The sequence below is a fragment of the Brienomyrus brachyistius genome, chromosome 8 (genome assembly GCF_023856365.1).
Source record: "Brienomyrus brachyistius isolate T26 chromosome 8, BBRACH_0.4, whole genome shotgun sequence".
NCBI lineage: Eukaryota > Metazoa > Chordata > Actinopteri > Osteoglossiformes > Mormyridae > Brienomyrus > Brienomyrus brachyistius.
Window position 1 is genome coordinate 8,281,515 of NC_064540.1, and position 19,329 is coordinate 8,300,843.

At 48.5% G+C, this 19,329-nt stretch overlaps 1 protein-coding gene across 6 annotated transcripts in view; it reads left to right on the plus strand.

Moving 5' to 3' along the window:
* Positions 1-1,375: 1,375 nt before the first annotated feature.
* The window catches only part of kif21b (kinesin family member 21B), a 47,574-nt gene continuing 29,620 nt past the window's right edge, over positions 1,376-19,329 (plus strand). For all 6 annotated transcript variants that reach the window (XM_049023740.1, XM_049023745.1, XM_049023744.1 and 3 more), the window contains exons 1-4: positions 1,376-1,807; positions 16,810-17,032; positions 17,523-17,705; positions 19,094-19,243. In XM_049023740.1, the coding sequence (XP_048879697.1) occupies positions 1,767-1,807; positions 16,810-17,032; positions 17,523-17,705; positions 19,094-19,243 (597 nt within the window). In that variant the 5' untranslated portion in view covers positions 1,376-1,766. The remainder of the gene's footprint in view (positions 1,808-16,809; positions 17,033-17,522; positions 17,706-19,093; positions 19,244-19,329) is intronic.

A 19,329-nucleotide genomic window follows, 5' to 3' on the forward strand; every position in this document is an offset into this window, starting at 1 on the left:
TGGATATATAATGCAAATTACTTCAATAAAAAAATAAGCTAATAAGCTGTCAAGTCAAGTGGACTTTATTATCATACCATCCGCATCAGGGGCGTCATAAGCATTTTGACAGTGGGGGGGACACATTGGCATAAAACTAATATATTATGTTAAATGTGGGGGGGTCCAAACGAATACTTATGAAATGTGAGGGGGACAGGTCCCTCTCAGATTTAATGGCGGTGACACCCATGGTCCACATACAGGTATACAGTGTCATGAAATAATGTTCTCCCAGGATCAGGAAGCAACATACAACAGCACTGACAGGGACAGAACTTAAATTGCAAAACACAGGACAGTACGAAGCAGGGGGTTGAACACAGGAGTTTACACAACCAGCAAAATAATAATGTTCCAATCTGCGACTCCTAAGTTTCAGTGTAAAACTGGCGTGGCGCCTCTTTTCGCAGGTTGTACTTAGATAACCATGAAGGTAATCTTCTGTATTTGATTATGCACGGGAATGGTGGCGGGGATGCGCATGGACGCCTCACAGCGAGCTGAACAGCTTCCGTTAAAGGCGGAGGACACCGCCCGTGGTGCCTAAGGAACCTGCAGACCGGCCTGCGTGCGTGTCAAGTCCTCACACGCTGTGCGCAACACAGACACCGGCATCAGAAAGCGACCCAGGATCTGGAGAACAACGGCTGACAGTGGCGGCTCCTTGCTTATTGTCACAAACTGCTGTTCAGGCCCTAAAAAGTAACGCATTTTATTAATTAGAGTGAACACACACTTTTCAGCATCTATATTAAGACACTCGTCTGTCTAGTAAAGGCCTTTATTTCAGTTAACTTCAAAGGCTGTCACTGTATAACATTTCAATATATAAGATCATAGCGCATTAAAAAGGACCACGTTTATTGAAATAAGTTAATAACCTTTAATCAAGACGTTGGTCTTAAAACTTAAGACTCCGTAATATTTAACTATTTTCATATAATTCTGGTTTTACTGTAACGTTCACACATCATTCAATGATTTATAGTTGACAGAGTACGGTTAACAGAATCTAAGACGCAATAAATCAGGCACAACTTTCATTTGCATTAAAATGACTCGCTCAGCACAGCAGCGAAACTCCCCTGGTATTATGCACCCTTCGACCCTTCGTTGCTAAATGGTCGCCCTTTGGCCCCCTGCACGCCTGTTATGGCCGCACGATGCCTTTCAGACGTCGCTGCCAGCTTCTCGCACCCCTCCAGCGAGGTATCATCCCTAAGCGTTTCTCCATACACCTACAGTACGACCTCTTCTGCTCTAATTGGCCAATTACGCGGAAAGGGGCGGGTCTTTTGACTCTGTATGGCCCAGACGCCCATCAATCAAGTGGGGATTTACTCGTCCCTTCACTTTTCAGGTCTCTAGAACAGGCAATGTGGGTAAAAAAAAGCCGCTGGTCTGTGTGGGTTTAGATGAATGCCGGAACATCGCGCACACGTATGACAGGATGTAGCAGCAGTGCAGAAAGAAAGCAGTAGTATCGCGGGGCGCCGTTTTGATTTGAAACGGCGTGCGATTTTATAATGACAGCAGCTATGCGTGATGTGGGATCGGGGCGAAGGTATCCAGAGATGCCGAGCTGCAGGGATCGCTTATGCTTTAACCTGATCGCCAATTGATTGCTGTGCTTTTGTTATGTGCCACTTCTCAGTCCCCTGTTTTCGAGGGGCTTAGCAAACGTAGTTAATATAGGCAAAAGGTAAGGCGTGATCGGAGGCACAATGGCTGCACTAAACGACTGTTGTGTCAAGGTCTCTTTAAGGTAAGCCTCCTCCAAATATTATAATATCTCTTAATATTCACTGTTAGCGGGGAGGGTACGTAAAAGGATTGTTTCTGTCTTTGCACAGTGTGTCTGACGCCTGGATACAGCTTGTTTCCTGTTTCGTTCCTTCTTATAACAAAGTAACATGGTTGTCTTTTATAAGCGCTATTGCTATTAATACAAGTAAGCATAGCAGGTTATATTACCAACACAGGAGGTATATTTAATGACAGTTTATATTTATATTGATATTTGTGTATTGATAGACTGGAAAGCAAGTTGCTTCCTTGAAGTCACAGTAAATGGCCATATCTACGCCTCTGGTCCAACTCCGTTTATTAATTGTCTGTTTTCTGCGGCACAGGTGCGGCGGACACCCTTCTCATACTAACTTAACATTCAGGGCAGATCAGAGGGTGTGTTTTGTGCGTGCCCTGTGCCTTGATTGCCACGCCAGTACTTCTTTATTTTTATGCTGCGAGCGTTTTCACTTCTCTTTCTTCATAATTGCGCACTCCGGAGCCAGTGTCACTAAATAGCGGTAGTTGCAGTAACAAAGAGGAAAGCACTGGGTCGCCCATCGGACTCTTTGTTAGACGTGCAGACGCACGGATCGCCTCCTGGGAAGACCAGTGATTAACACTGATCGTTATCCTTAACATGTCCGTTCGAGGGAGACCTAAACTGTCATAGTGTCCGTGATTGCATGTGATCGTTTTACTGCGTACGTTTTTTTTGAGTTTCCTGATCATGACCTTACTTGCAGATTTAACCCTGCTGCGTTGCGGCAGTCTGCTTATTGCATTACAGCCGATATAAAATACTTCACTGAAAGCAAGCTTGTTTTTTGGAAGGTTTAAGGTGTGATCGCAGTCATGTCTGCAGTTATACCGTCACATGTAAATTACTCTGTTTTCCCCGAGGCTAAAGCACGTTGTTGCACCCGGATCCGTATTTGGCTCCCTAATGCAGCAAAGAGGCAGATGCTGAAGGGGAGATGTTTTTGGGACGGCCACTCCTCGTGGCGCCAATGCTCGTTTTTTAACCAGCATAAGGGAAAGTGGCCTCCCCTAGTGTATCTTCTTGTGCGAAGTGTGGAGGCCAGACTGTTTAACTGTGATGTGAGTGATTGTCAGGACCCCTCCCTTGACTTCCTCCGTCTTTAGTTATCTCCAGCTGAATAACCTTGAGAGCTCAATTAGTGACAGGATATAATGCTCTGAAAACAACCAGATGGAGTAATTATTGCAAGCTATAGCAAACCAGCCCTGTTTTTCAGCGATGCTGATCTTTATGGGAACTCCATGTATAAGAGTAGTAATTGCTTTCAGATTTTAGTAATTGATTTGCAGCTGACTTATTTGCATTTTTCCAACAGGGGTTTTGTTTGGGGATGATGACAGTCATAAAAGCCTGAATATCCCTGATCCGTACTCATAAATTTCGGGTCCGTTTCCTGTTTTTTCCACTGCGTTTAACCCTCGAACCATGACCGTCCTTTATCTTTGCGCTGTCCGTAAACTATTCAAGAGCGCGAACCCAGGACCTACTGCGTGTCGCATGCCGCCTGATTGCGGTATTTGTTTCCTGTGCTGTAGAGATGGCTGTGGTTCCCACCCAGCTCTCCCACCCGACGCGGTTCCCGCCCTTCTCTTTGGGCTTACCCCCCTCGTGTTTCCTGGTTGGTCGGTCGGTGTGATCTGAACGACGGCTAGCCAAGCCGCCAAGTCAGGCAGGAGGCAGGACCTGGACTGTCTCCCGTGATGCTCTCACACCCTCACCTATCCTGTTTCCCAGACAGAACAGCGGCCATTTACTACAGAGGCGTATTATTGGAGAAGGACTGGTAAATAGATACAAAGGATAGTGTTGTTGGTTGGTAGTGACCGTTCCTGTTTGGGAGCCGTGATTGGGGATTTCACGCATGTAACGGTGCCTCTGTTTCAGACCCCATGAGCACAGTCACCCTGAGGAGTTTGTCATGACAGAGATCAGGTTGTTTCTTATATTTTTGGGAGTGCTTTGCCAAGAATCTTTGTGATCTTCAAAAAAATATCACCCATTATGCAGTTAGTCTTAACCAGAGGTGAACTGAGTGGATGCGCTTCATACAGTCGCAACGCATATGGCCGACAATCTAAAAAAAACATGTATTTTAAGTGTAACCTTTCCAATCACAGGTGATGCTTCTGGAAGGTATTTATATCTGCGTGAGATTTTCTGGCAGGACATAGTGCTGAACGCTTGTGTCTGTGACGAAACCAAAAGCCCTTCTGTGTTCACTCATGTTCTTTGGCACATTTTGTCACTTAAACATTGTAATATAGATGAATTTTCTATGATCCGTTTGAGTCTTAGTTTCATTTCTTGGGGAAAAAGTATCGAACTATTTGTCTAAGTGAAGTGTTAAGCTGATTCCTAACAAACGCTGCTTGGAGATGCTGGTGCCCCAGGTGTGTGTCATAAGCCCCTGATTGACTTTCATTTTCAATTTTTTTGGAGGCCATAAATGGGCCGTACCATTATAACATGGATTGGGGGGGAGTCGTTTGAAGCTCTTTGTTATTAATGGGGAGTTTCACTCTATAATGGAGCTGCAGACCTTCTGCCTGCAGTTGATTGCTTCCTGTTGGGCCCCCATAGGCCGCATGAAGCTTCCTGTCCTTGCAGTGTGACGTCGTGTCTCGGAAACCGTTGTGACAGGAAGGGGCCCTGCTACCGCCGCCCGAACTGTCACATTCTGCGCTAACGGTTCCACGTGCGCTAAATCGCTGACACACAAAGGGGTGGCTGATCGCAGCCAGCCGTCATGCCACATTGAAGCGAGACGCTAACATCCAGAGATATTTTTTCCAGTACTTTCGCTGTCATTGTTTTTTTTTTTATTTTTACTTCTACAAAATGCCCAGCACTTAAGATGCTCAATACTGCCGTGTCATTCATACAGTTCGAAGAATATGATTGGCAGTCTTTACTGTAAAGGAACTTCGCATTCCCAAAGTTTTCTGCATCACTGATTTACCAAACAAATGTTGCCAATACTACAGCTACGCTGTAGTACCAGGAAGCCCTACTGGGGGCTGTTAAAGCACCCCCCCCCCTCACCACGTCATTGCAGATACCCCTTGCTGTTGAGCCCACATTCCAAGCGGGGGCTTGAGAGACCCTTCGCATCACTTCCTATCTGTGAATCCTGTTTTTTTTTTTTTTTTTGTAGTGAAAGAAAGACTGGTTGTACTGGAGAGAAGGGGGGGGGTAAATTTGGGACGTGAAAGGGGGCGTGGAACAGGAAGTGTTTCTTATTCTCCCTCGGTGCTAAAGGGCCGCCATAGAAAATAAACATAGGCCCTCAGAGGGCCCCAACAAAGAGGAGCATTTATTAATTATTAGCGTGGGGTGTAAGGTCGCCGTGTGCGTGCTTGGGGGTGCGGGTGGGTGGATGGGGGGTCACAGCTGTGCTCTTTTCAGATCCTCCTGCTTAAGGGTACAGGCAGACCCTCACACATACCCCTTTAGGGGACAGTAGTCTGTGGCTCAGCGGGTTACGATGCTGTGCCTGTGATCAGAAGGCTGCTGGTTCAAATCCCAGGCTCCTCCGAGTCATGTGACCTTTGTGCCCTTCAGCGAGGCTCTTAACCCCCAATTGCTTTAGGGAGCGACTGACCCTGCTTTCTCAAAAAAAAAGTATGTCTGCTAAATAAATACATAAATGAATAAAAGTATTAGAGTTATCTTAGGTTCAGCAAGCATGACTGGATGCACTCTGCTTTGCATAAGAGTATCTGCTACGTAAATGTGTAGGCCTGTGTTTGTGGGTTATGTATATATTACATTCTGGGGACCAAATGTCCCCACAGTCATGTATTTTGTTTGGCCACTTGTGTGTGTGTGTGTGTGTGTGTGTGTGTGTGTGTGTGTGTGTGTGTGTGTGTGTGTGTGTGTGTGTGTGTATAGCCTGTTATGGGATGTTGTAAGCTGGCCATTTAGGTTGTGTGTTAGCTTCTCCTTTGACCTAATGTGCTCCTAAGTGGCATGGATGTGGAGACCATAACCTTGAAGAATTGGAGGAGGACGGGTGAGTAAGTGTAGAGGACGTTGCCCTTCGCAGAGCCTGACACTGACAGTTCTGGCCTCTCAGATTCCCAGAACAGCAGGAATGACGGAGCTGGTTAAGCGCTTCTGTTTTGCATATGGTGTTCAAACCCCCCCCCCCCCCCCCCCCGCATCCCATGCGACACGCTCTCTGTATTATTCAAATGGCCGAGCATCCACAGAGCCAGTATTCTTCTTGCGATAAGCACTCACTGTTGCATGGCCCATGCTTGTGACACTGCTCCCTGCTGGGTGGTGTGTGGCCCAGTGGGTTAAGCCTCTGTCATTAGAAGGTCTTGCTAGTTTGAATCCTGTGGTCAACAGGGCATCTCCCGTTGGCCCTTGAGCAAGGCCCTTAGCCTCCTGAAGACCCAGGGCTGCTGAGCCTGAGCTTCTGTCTCAATTCCGTATGCTTGAGTGTCTTAAAAAGGAGACCAAGGTTGGATATGTGCAAAGTAACACATTCTAATGTACAAATGGCGAATAAAGCTTCACTAGCTCCCCTTAAAATCTCTGTAGGTTTCTATGCCAGGTTCTCAGTGGAACATGGAGAATCACACTCCTGGCCGGAAAGCAGAGCTTACCTGCCACCACCTCATTTTTACTGACGTGTGATTGGAGGAGCAGATGGATGAGCTGTAACCAATGACGGTGGCCGCCTAAGGGCTTCATTCCAGCCCAGTGTCAGAGCCTGTGTCGGGAAGGGCGTAGCGGAGCCTTATTCCCCTCTGGCTGGTAGGTGGAGGTATGGAGGAAGAGGCCCTCCTGTGTCATATATGGCTGCAGCCCAGGTTAGCTGGCGATTAAACGGATTACCAGGCCGGGCTTGGTGCCTCGCCTAAGCCAGATCGTGCAGGGAGGAAGGAGGTGCCACAGATTGCTGAGAAGTAGCCAAATGGATCTGCGACAAAGGGAGGAACACGTGCTCCGGGACAGAGACAAAGGGGGCATCTCTGTCTGTTAGTCTGACCCTGACCTCTGACCGCTGACCCCTACCCCTGTTTGGCCACTTTCAGGAGCAGCAGACCGCCCTTTTATTGTGTTTCATACCTTTCGTCTTATAGACGGTGGGCGTGTGTATGTTTGTGACATGTAGTGTTGAGGTGTGTGTGCCCTCTGGCGCTGTTTGGTGTGAGGGTGCCTGCTCTCACCATGGTGTGGCTGTATTCTTTAAGAGTATATCCTGGATTTACTTCTACATTTCAGACCCGGAGAGTGTGAAGCTGCAGCTGTGATTAGCTGTGGATAGACTGAGGACCGCCCACCTGTGATTTGGTGCCGGGGGGGTTGTCTTTCTGGCATTCAAAAGGTTACATCCGGTTAATCCTACATCCCCGGTCTGTACTGACAGGCTCCTCTGGAAGCTTCGGCCAGCTGGTGGTCAGGGAAGGTCAGCTTTGCACATGGGAGTCTGGAGCTGTGCAGCACTCTGCTATAATGTAATTGGTGGTAACAGTATCAAAGGCTATGGGGTCACGTAACTGCCAAGAAGTGACCGGCTTACTAGACATGAGCAAAACACGCAATTTGTAGTCTTAAGCAGAGCACACGGGATTTCGGAAGGTGCAGTTAGCATCAGCATCTGCGGCCGGTGCTGTTAGGATTAGCATTAGCATCTGCCGCCTGGCAGTTTGCTGGTGGTGGGTGTGTGCTTTTCTATCTCCCCCGAGGTGAGGTGGTGGAGCGTGCATGTGCAGGGAGGGGTCTGTTGGCTGTATCGCTGCCGAGCCGGAGGTAGCCTGACCTTGAGCGTCCTAGCCTGGAATGGAAACTGAACCAGGACCTGTGGGATGCTGATGAGCTATGGCGTGGCTTGCGGCTAGCTTCTGCTTCTCTTTGTGTGGGGGGTGGTGGGCGGTGCGCAGGCACGGCTTAAGTATTGGCTGCTTCTGCTATGCGGGGATTCAGCTTTTCTGAGTAGGTTAGTCCAGAGCAATAGGCAGGGGTCAGACCGAAAAGGAGCATGGGATGCGAGAGGGGCAGAAAGTGAGGGCTGGAGGTGGATTTGTGAGGCCGCTGATGAGTAACCGTCTTGCACGGGGAGTTGCATCAGAGACAAGCCTTCACAGTAGGGGAGTCAAACTCCAGTCCTGGGGGGCCGGAACCTTGTGTAGCTTAGTTCCTTCCCTGTTCCTCCACAAATGATTCAGCTCAAGAGCTGTGTGGTAATTACGTGTGTTAAATAATGGGAAACCCAAAAATGTGCAGGGCTCTGACCCTGCAGGAGTGTGTGCTCTGCTGGGGTCAGCGCATCGAGTGGCAGCCTCACAACAAGGCCGAAGACGGAGGACGCTGACGGCTACGCAAGGCCGCCTGGGCTTCGGCTCTTGTCTATATGGTGGTGTCTGCCTGTTGTACCTGTTCCTTAGGTTAATGTGGGGGCTCTTTGTGACTCGGCTGGTTAGGACGCTTTGATCGGAAGGTCATTGATTCAAATCCCAAGGTCGGCACAGGTGTGTCACCATTAGGCCCTTGAGCAAACTCAAGATACAAGGGTTTGCTGAATAAATAAATGGATCCCACCTCACCTGATGTCCTGGGTTACTTGTCAGCATTTCAGTCATTGGTGATCGCATGATGATCAGGGTCACGTGACTGTATGCTGAGCCAATCCCCTTCCCTTGCCCTGTGTAGGCTAACCAATCCCTTAAGGACCCCCCAATACAGTTGTTGTTAGCAATGGAGGATGGCATTACCAGTAACTGCTACTTAAATTCCTAGCTGGTGCTTTGCCCCATGGGGAGGTTGTGGCACACGTGATGATGTGGAGAGCGCTGTGTGCTGGCTGGGTTTGGGTGGTCCGTGGGCATGCTGGGTGAGCTCGCATCGTATCATATCACATCATATCACATCACATAACGTGCCGGTCTGATGCTTCTATATAAACCAGTGGTGCACATACCTAGTGTAGCTGTAACTGTGGGTTTTACTTACTTTTTTTAGAAATAAGTTTTATTTTTCGTGTGTTGTTTCACTCGAATTTTGTGAAATATGCTAAGCTCTGGATTGTGTTGACCTGGAGGTGCCATAATTTGAGATGTTCAGCTGCTTGGTGCTGAGATACCAGCACGAAGGCTCCTGTTCTGTTATTAGTCTCCGCGTTTCTGGGAAGGTGGTCACTGGGAATGGGCCGTTAATTCATGGAGGACTGGCCAAATTGGTAGAGTGCTTGTTATTTTGGAAGCAGTGTGGGCAGGTACTGATTGAGGATTTTGGGAGGGTGCAGGGTAACAACAGATGTGCTCTGCAAAAGCTGCCATCCATCTTGCAGCCTGGGATAGGTTACTGCAGCGGGAGCTGGCAGGGATCTGGACAGCTTTGTGGGGGAGTGCGGGTGTCCCCATGGCAACGGAATGAAGCAGGACGGAGGACCGTCAGTGTGTGTGCCACCCCACCTCTCTCTCTCTGCCTTCCTGCCACCTGCGCTTCCCTCTGACTGGCAGCCGCGTCTGGCTGCAGACTTAACCGCTGTCCTGCCTATTTGATAGAGGCACAGGAAAAGATGGGAATGAATAGCCGACCTTTCTAGAAACTTCTTTCTCCCTCTGCGGCCGAGGCTTGCCTGCGGGACGCCGGTGGTGACAGACGTCCCCCTGCCAAGCGAGCTGCTGTTATGCACTTTCCAGATCCCGTTTTCCTTGACTGAGCACAGCCCCTTTGTGTGCGTATGAGGAGCACAGCCGCTCCTAGGGAAGCCATTTCCACTCCATCGTTATTACGGCAGACTGTGGAGTTTGGGGTCGGGTTTAACACAGGACAGCATCACTCTAATGACTGACAGCTTCTACATTAGGGTGAACACTTAAATAGGTTGGAGGAAGGGTATGAAAAAATCCGGAAGTTTGCAGCGGAATGGCAGAGACGTACACACACGGGGGGGGGGGTTTAGATACTTACGCTGTGCCTGAACTGCATGGCTTTGGAAGCAGTCCAGAGTCTCATTTGAGGAGCACATAAAAATTTCACACGCTGTCCATCTTCCTTAGAATTACGACATTTTAATGTACATTTCTGTTCTGCCGTTCCATAACTCCACCTGAGCTGTAACAAATGTGCCAAGTCAACTCCAGTGCGATTTATTGTCAAACCATTCATATATGAGTATACAGTGGAATGAGATAATGGCCCCCCAGGACCACAGTGTTGGGGGGGGGTGGGGTGGGGTGGGGTAAGGTTCGAAGTACTTAAGGTGCAAAATGCATGACAGTGCAAAACTGGTCTGAATACAAAGGCTTACATACAGTATATGATGAAATGTGTATGTATACGATAAGTAATATTGCAATAGGCTGAAATAAGCATAGTGATTGATCATAGTTAAAGTGACCAGTGCTAGTTTGGAGGGGAGGAGCCGGGCTCGGATGCTCCTGTACCTTCTGCCAGGCGGGGGCAGGACAAAGAGCCCATGAGTGTGCCCCCCCAGCCTCCACTGGCCACTAAATGCCATATCTGGGCGTGGCGGTGGCACCACTAGGGGACGTGCCCGCATACCTCCTGTCTGGGCTTTGGCATGGAATAACGAACAGGACTGCGACATGGTAATTATCACAGGAACGTCGGCAGATGCCATGAGGAGTCTCTGCCCGCCAAGGCCAGTCAGCCGGCCAGACATTACAGCGCTTTACTGCACTCATTTAAAAGCCTTTCACAAGCAAACTGATGTTTCATTATTTATTCTCTTCCTTTTATCATTGTTGTGTAAGTGATAGGTGGATGGGGGCAATTCGATCAACAATCGGTTAATTGATTTTTTTGTATGATGACCTCTCACAGGCGCTGTTTTACCCTGTTGCATTGAGAGTCGTGCTCCGATGCATTGCTGAACTGGAGCTAATTGTCACTTTTGTGGGCTTAACGAGTCCTTTGCAGTTCCCTGTGGAACAGCCTGAGGAGGCCCCCCCAGGCTGATACGAATCACATATTGAATATTTAGAGGAACGGTGAATTCGATCTGGTCATACATGAGATATTCACTTGGGTTCCATATTCTCACGAGGCCGTGTAACGCACTATCAAATCTGCTCTCCTTACCTGGGGATGGGAAGGGGGTGGAGGGGTGGGTGGCAGCATGGAGAAACAGAGAAGAGCAATGAGGAACACAGCCAGTAGGAAAACAGGATTCCAGTGATACCTGCTCTATTACTGCCTACCAAGCCTCACCTGCAGCACTGCTGTTGGGAAGCATCCATCCATGCAGCCAGCATCCATCCATCCAGCCAGTACAGTGTCCTGGTGCAGGAAAGGCCATGAGCTGGGGGGCACCCTGGGCAGGATGCCAGCCCATCCAGCATGCATTCTCACACGCCGTCAGCGAACCGTGGTTTTGGTCTGGGGTTGGAATTAGAGCACATGGAGGAAGCCCAATAAGACACGAGGAGACCTTCACGCACAAAGCTGAGGGTGCGAATGAAAGGCACACCCCAGGAGCTCAGAGGCAGCAGTGTTGGCCTGGAGCTGCCCTCACTCTGTGTAAGCAGGAATCAGCCACCTGACCTCTGAGGGTAACACCTACAGACACCATTACCTTACTGGTTAACCTGCTGGGGGAGGTGACCGTCCAGCTGGACCTGGCTTTGATCCTGGTACCAGATCCACTTTTCAGCAAGCGTGTGGCTAATTGTAGTGATGGCATCGGTAGCCAGCTGGTGGTGCTGACCTTCTGCCCGCGGATGGGTCTTCCAGAGCTTCAGATACCATCACAGGGTCAGGGAGCCGGCGGCAGGATGAGGGCCGGGCAGCAACTCATAAGGCACCTGCATTGGTGATGGGTCGAGGAGAACCGCAGATTGATGCCCTATCGTGGTAACTTTCAGAAAGGTCGGAGTGTATCTTGACTGAGACACTGAGATTCAATGGATGGATGGGTAGCCGGACACTTTATTAATCTTAAAGGAAATTGCAGGTTTATGGAACTACAACATTGCAATTTAGCTCCTCATTGGTCATTGGTGCAAAGAAGTGATAAATAGATCTATTGAAGAACCGTGGAATATGAGTATGTAAGCTATAAAAGAATGATCAAAATCTAGACTTAAAACAAGAAATATATCACTAAACAGCTCATTGGGTGGGAGGACTGGAATTGAATGAGTAGATGGGTGTGAGTGTAATGAATAGATAAGAGATCTGAGATTCAATGTGCTGGGTATGAGGTGGTTTGAGTGTGAGTCCAGTCAAGAGCTGGGGGCAGATATCAGACTTGGGAGAGGCCAGAGTTTTCAGCAGTTGACCAGCTTGGGGATAGAAGCTGTTTTGTTTGTGTCAAAGTGAGAAGTAGTGTCTGCTAAGTAGCTCATATCCATTGTGTAGGGACTTTGGGCCGGTGGCTGATGGTGATCAGGTCGTTGTGGAGAGTGCGAGGGCGATGGTGTGTTTGTGGCTGGAGCTGTGTGTGTGATTGGGGGGTGAAGGTCTCACACACACACATACCCCACACAGACGGCCACACGTGGTGAGCTACAGACGCTCGTCTGCCACCCTGACTTCCTCAGGAGGACGACTCCAGCAGCCCCCCTCCCCCTGCAGAGACCAGCCCATATCTAAGGAAGTCCCCCAGGGTCACGCTAAAAGGACGAGGCTGACTCATGTCAAAGCTGTGTATCTTCCCATCTGGTAGCCCTGTCCCGTCCGGAAGTGACTGATACGTTTTTTTATTGCGATGCTTGGAGCTTCCCAGAGGGTGCAGATAAGAGACGGCCCTTTGGGGCAGAAAAAAAGTGGAGAACTGAGTGGACAGTGTCCCCATATTTACCCCTTAAACCTGACCTTAAATACAGTGAGTAGTATTTCAATATGGGGTCACCTCAAGGCCCCAGGAGAGAAGCTCGGTCCTCCATACACATGCCTGCTTAGACTTCTGTGTCTTTGTTGTCCACAGATCTGTGAAAAAGCCCCCCCCCCACTGATTTTATTGTGGTGGTGTTCCTATTACACCACCGTTTGTTCTCTGAAGAAATGGCCAAGGATGTGGATCACGCTGTTTCCCGGTGCCTGCTCCCCTCTCCGTGAAAACCTCTCCCCACAGGCAATTTTCCCTCCCCGGAGCGTCTTTGGCAAGGACACAAGTCTGTTTTCCTGAGCAGAGGGACAATTCGCAGGGGTTGGCAGGAAATCCTCTATTTGCCTCTTGCTCTTCCACGCCTCAGGATTGATGATATTTCCTTTTTTGGTTTGTGTCTGTGTACGGGGGTTGGGGGGGGGGACGGTGGTGTTGGGGTGTTTGATGTGGGGGATGTAGTTTGCATCAAGCTGAGTCCCACGGTGCTGGATGGGCTTTCGAGTGATAGGGAGGTGATGAAAGGGAAGGCCTAGCGTGTGCATGATGGGAAGCCGGCGAACTCACAGATAACCTTCCCATGGGTTTGTTTGGCCGAGTATCTGTAGGCCGGGCCTTATGTCTGTCAGCACGGGGCAGAAAAGATGCCTTCTGGTCCGGTTACTGCCCTATCACCAATCAGAATGTTGATTTTAAAAGCCGGCACATCAACAAAGTCAACAGTACGGCCATTAAGCACCCCTGGAACGGGCTGCTGGAAGTGTTGGAAGGTGTTGGCTTGTTTGACATGTCAAATAGTAACTTCTGTGGAAAGATTCCTTCCTGTTTCTACATGCGTGTAAGAGTATCCCCTCTGTGTGCCTCTGAGTGCGTCAGCCAATGATATCTTCCGCCGTGTGTGCATGTGAGTGCATCAGCCAATTAGATTTCCCCCCTTCACCCTTGCTCATCTTGTTGGATGTGAACCGGGTCAAAACAAAGAAAGACCTTCGTTGCGATTCCTGTTCTGGCGATGACAGTTTGCGCTGCCCAGGATGGTGACGGGGATCTAGAGCAGAGCCAGTCAGAGGAAGCCTCCCAGGTTGACCCCTGACTCCACGGGAAGCAGTTTCCTCTGGCACCCCTCCCCCGTGACCCACTGAACTGTTTTCTCAGGCACTGGGCGTGGGTGGGAGGTTTGGGCGAGCAGGGGGGGGCAAGTCGCAGTGGAAGAGCGGTTGTAAAAACAGAAGCCTGGCCGCTGTTAGCATGCTAGCCGTGTTAAGGGAGAACCCAGTCTCACCAGGACCACTGGCATGCCAGGGAATAAACAATGAGCTAGTATCTTTTAATACAGTGCTCACTTTCCAACAGATTCAAACATGACCTTGCAAATGGCCCATAATTTGGTTGGAGTGTATAAATGCAGTAGGGGGGACGTTGGTATCTCTCCGGTAACTTGAGAGTGAATTGCCTGAAATGTCTTGTTTTTAATAGCCATTCAGAATGAACAGGGAGATCGCCAAGTCTCCAGAAGAGGGGAGAGATAATATACAGAGGCTGTTTTTTTGTCCTCTTAGGGCTTATTCGAAACAAACTGGGGCTTTGGAGCTGGTCCCAGTTGAGGTCTCCCATCTAAATGTTGGCTTGTGATTGTCGGACCTTCACAAGCCACCCTTTGTCTCTCCGGCCAGAGTTGCGACGGGGGATTGGAGGGGATATTTCCAGAATTGCACTGGGGTAGTGACGGTGCTCTCGCCTTATTGGGTGACGGGGCGTTCTTTGAGGCTGGACATGTTACCATGGCAACCAGCCCTGCTGACCTTTGACTGCCACTTTGGGACTTCAGAGGACCGGGTGGGCTTGGCGACATTAAAAAAAAGATGATAAAAAAAAAATAAAAAATTTGGATGGCTCTGCCTTTGCTAGGTACTAGGTCCTTCCTCACAGCTCAGAGCCATGCAGTGAAAGCTGGTCTTAGACTTATTGTTGCATAAATTTAGACTGTCTATTCCATTCTGAAGGCGGGTGCAGGTTCAGGTTAAAGAGATGCTTCTGTCTGTTTTGTGCTCTTTGTCTCCGCTGTATGTCCCCCCCCCCCCCCCCCCCCCCCCCTTTAAAGCGAGGGGGTAACGGTCAGTCCAGCCCGCTGTCCAAAGTTAAGGCTGAGTAATATTTCATGTTTGCTGTGTCCCGTGCCATGTCTAGTAGGAGAGGATTTGTTCACCCTAAAAGCAGGTGATTGTCTGAGGGGGTGAATGTCTCTGTTTGTGCCCTGGTCCAAATTTCACAGCTTGGTGCCATGATGGGCGGAGCTACGAGTTACTGGCTGCCATCTTACGGGCCACAGGCCACAGGGGTCCAGGGGCGGTGCCCCGTCCGGTTCTGCCCCCTCCAAAGCAGCGACCCGGTTTATCTTTCGGGTGGAGTCTATGAGTCACTGGTGGATGGGATGTTTTCCTCTGGGCTGGGGGAGTGACTGAGTAACTGTGTAGGCTGGAAATGCTCGTTTTACCTACAGCTTACAGGAAGCAAATTTAACACCCACCCGGGATACATTAGCGATCGGACTCAATGCTGTCTGCCACGCTGCGAAGGAACAACTGTGAGGCACCAGCTGCAGCTTAATGGTATACTGGGGGGGTGGGACGGAGTGGGGGCGGGGCACAGCAGAGAGTGACTCTTTGGTAATGGTGGGGGGTCCCTGCGAAAGACGGGTGTGGGGCTAAAGCCAATCCCATAAAGCCTCTTCCCATTTAAGGTGCCCTTTGGGCCTTTGACCTGTGCAGATCCACACGGACAGCAGCCCCCCGCCCCCCTCCCCGCATTCTTAGGGATCCTCTCACACTGTCTGTAGTTCTTATTGACTTTCCTTTTGCCTTATTAAGCTCGATATGATAAATCAAACTTAGCTACTGTTTACTTAAGATAGTACTGAGTATATAAGTGCAATATAGTACATCTATCAATAACTTATTGCATTTCTATGTGATGAAAGAGAGACAAATGCAAGTAATGTGATTGTGGCTGCTTACATGAGTCAGTCACTCATGTGAAGTTTTCAATCCGGAGGATAATATGATCTGATTGGATAAGGCTTTGCATGTCCTTGGGTTGGGGGTGGGGGGTGTCAGATGTTGGTTGTTAAGCCGCTTCCCCCACACCTGAGTGTGTGTGTTTGAGTATGTGTTTACGCATGTGTTTACACGTGTGATTAGGGGCACAGAGGATGCTACACGCCCTTTAGCTAAGCTCCCTCGTGTGTGCTGACCATACTCTTTGTAGGATATTTGAAGCTAAATCAATGAGATGTTATGATGCGTCTAGCTTCGTCTTTTTAAAATCTTCTTTTGAATTCTGTCCTTAAAAATGTTTCAGTACAGAGAAAAGCTGTAGAAAAAGCTGAGGATTTGGGCACCACAACAACTGACCATGTGTGTTTGGGACTGTTCCTTCTCTCAGATTTATTTTCTCAGATTATAATTATGAGTACTGGGCAACCTTGCCAGAAGTACTTTTTTGTATCAGACTTTCTTGCAAGACAGCAGATCTTGTTTGCTAATTTTCTAGCATTTCAGCCTAAGCCTGATTACCCATAATCAACAAGATAATACTCATTACAACGAGGCAACTTGATTTTATTATGATAGTATAAATATAGTCTAAATAGGTAAATTGAAATCAATTCACAAGCCATCTAGAACTGTGTACAAGTGTATGGGGCCATTTCACACATTATTACTGTGTCACACTACTTAGGTAGTGATGTCAGCAACTGGGATGAGTCTGTTACTGTGTCACACAGCACAGGAAATGATGTTAGCAACTGGGATGAGTCTGTTACTGTGTCACACAGCACAGGAAATGATGTCAGCAACTGGAATGAGTCTGTTACTATGTCACACAGCACAGGAAATGATGTCAGCAACCGGAATGAGTCTGTTACTGTGTCACACAGCAGAGGAAATGATGTCAGCAACTGGGATGAGTCTGTTACTATGTCACACAGTACAGGAAATGATGTCAGCAACTGGGATGAGTCTGTTACTGTGTCACACAGCACAGGAAATGATGTCAGCAAAAGTGAGTCTGGCCAAATTTGGTTGCTTTAGATTGGCTATTTTTCAGCAGTTGTGTTTTTTTGTCTTGGTAGGATTCGGCCCCAGATGGCCAAGGAGAAGATTGAGGGTTGCCATGTCTGCACCTCAGTGACACCTGGAGAGCCCCAGGTGCTTCTGGGAAAGGACAAGGCCTTCACCTACGACTTTGTGTTTGACATAGAAGCGCAGCAGCAGGAGATCTACTCTAGCTGCGTCCACAAGCTGATTGAGGGCTGCTTCGAGGGTTACAACGCCACCGTCTTCGCATATGGACAGGTTTGCTTTCTCTGGGGGACTTGGGACACGCACAGCCACATTTTGGAGAAGTGAAACACAAGGAATGTCTAGGTTTTGAAACCATGGACCATCCAAGAGGAAGCTGTGGTAGTCAAGCTGCAATGCCCTGATCAGGAGCTGAATGGACGCGAATCAGGAGGCAGAGGTGGTTGCTATAGCGACAGGATTCGGTTGCTGATGCTGTGCTCTGGCAGAGGTTGAAGTTCTAACTCTGCTTTAAACATAGTGCTAAATGATGCTGATGGCTGTTGGAGGGCACCCTGACAAGGCAGCAGGTGTGCATGATTCGTATTGGGAAGCAAGTACATTCAATGTAGCAATTTAAGGCACGTGATCAGTTTTGCTGTATGAGTCACTTGACTCATCACTGGAATGCACTGGAGTCGCATAACGCTGTAAGGGATTTCTGGGGGAGGGCGGGGTCCCCCGCTGCTCACTCATGGTGTCCGCTGCTGTATCCTGCTCACAGACCGGCTCGGGGAAGACCTACACCATGGGCACAGGGTTTGATGTCAGTGTTGCCGAAGATGAGCAGGGCATCATCCCACGGGCGGTACACCAGCTCTTCCAAGGCATCGAGCGACAGCAGGCAGAGGCCAGGGAGTCTGGCATTCACCCCCCCAAATTCAAAGTCAGCGCACAGTTTCTGGAGGTAGGTAGGGGTTAAGCAAGAGGGGTGTTAACTTCAGGCTGAACTTATATAACTTATATACTACACATATACTACACGTTTACTACACGTATACTATACTATACATACATACATACATACATACATACATACATACATAAATACTTGCATACACATTATAGAACTTGCTTATACATACACATTTAAATGTCAGAAATATTTTGATAGAGGTGTACCTTTCTCTTTTTGTTGCATAGGATAACTGATAAGTTGATAGGGTGTTTAAGAAAATTTGGTTCAAGATTTAAAAATGCGTAGTTTTTATTTAAGCTAATGTTGTTATACATGCCGGACAAACTACTTGACGATAAGTAGAGCTTGTTTGTTGAACCCTGAGTGTTAACAGGTTATTTATTTGATAGATTTAATTTCCCCTGAGTGTTCTCAATGGGAACCCGCAAGTCGATGTTTGAGTCTGTGGCGTATTTGGGAGAAGGTGGTTTTAATTAATCAATGATACACAGACGCTCTCTCTCTCTCTCTCTCTCTACTGATTACTTAATGAAATGGACTGAGAAACATAAAAATGAAACGTAGGTTTAATGCACCATCACAGATAATTTATATGGTGCGACGGTCATCAATGTAAATCGGATGATGGGTTGATTGAATCAGGAGATGACAAGGTGATGGCCAACGAGTGAGATTCAGCCAATGACTGTTCACCTTACGTCCTGTGGTGTTCACCACCACTCAAACCATGCATTCGCGTGTCCCTCCTCCCTTTATTTCAATAAAATTTAATTGAATATTAAATAAATGCACACCTTATGTAGGAGATGCGGAAGCGGCATGTTCTGCTACCATATCTAGCTAGCTACGCTCTTCTGACTCTGCTTACTGGCTATATATTTTGTTTTTGGAACAACAAGCTCACCCTTCCTCTCGTTGTCCATTCACATTAACCTAACTTCAAGTAGAAAAGGGGGGGGGGGTAGTGATTTGCGTTGCCCATGCCCCGAGGTCTGGAGAGTGGTACTCAGAGTGCTCCCTGCTCAGCCACCATTAAGGAGCAATAATTACCTCAATTTTTCCAAGCCTTCTTAGCCACTGTGAATTAGCGTCCCAGGGGAACGACTATGGTCCATTACAGGCTGTCAGGGGAGCCTCTTCCAGGCAGGACTGCAGCTTGACTGTTTGGTTCAGTGGTCTTTCTTCTTGATTGCTGCCTCCATCCTCGAACCTGTGATTGTTTCTACAGCTGTTTCTATGTTCTTTGGTCTCAATGATCTTGGGCTGGCAGCTGGGGTGGTCCGACCCCAGGATCTGGACCAAATCAGAACCTCAGTTCTGTGCCGGCGATGTCATCTCCTTGAGTAAATATGCGAGCGTTTGTACGTCTCCCCCAGCTGTACAACGAGGAGATCCTGGACCTGTTCGACACCACCCGGGACCCAGATGCACGGGGCAGGAAGTCCAACATCCGAATTCATGAGGACGCCAATGGTGGCATCTACACCACTGGGGTGACTTCCCAGCTGGTCACCTCTGAGGAGGAGGTGAGAAGTTCCTTTCAGACCTTTTCCTGAGTTTCCCGAGTAATAAATCCAGTCCAGACTGACCATCAATGAGCACAGCAACGCAT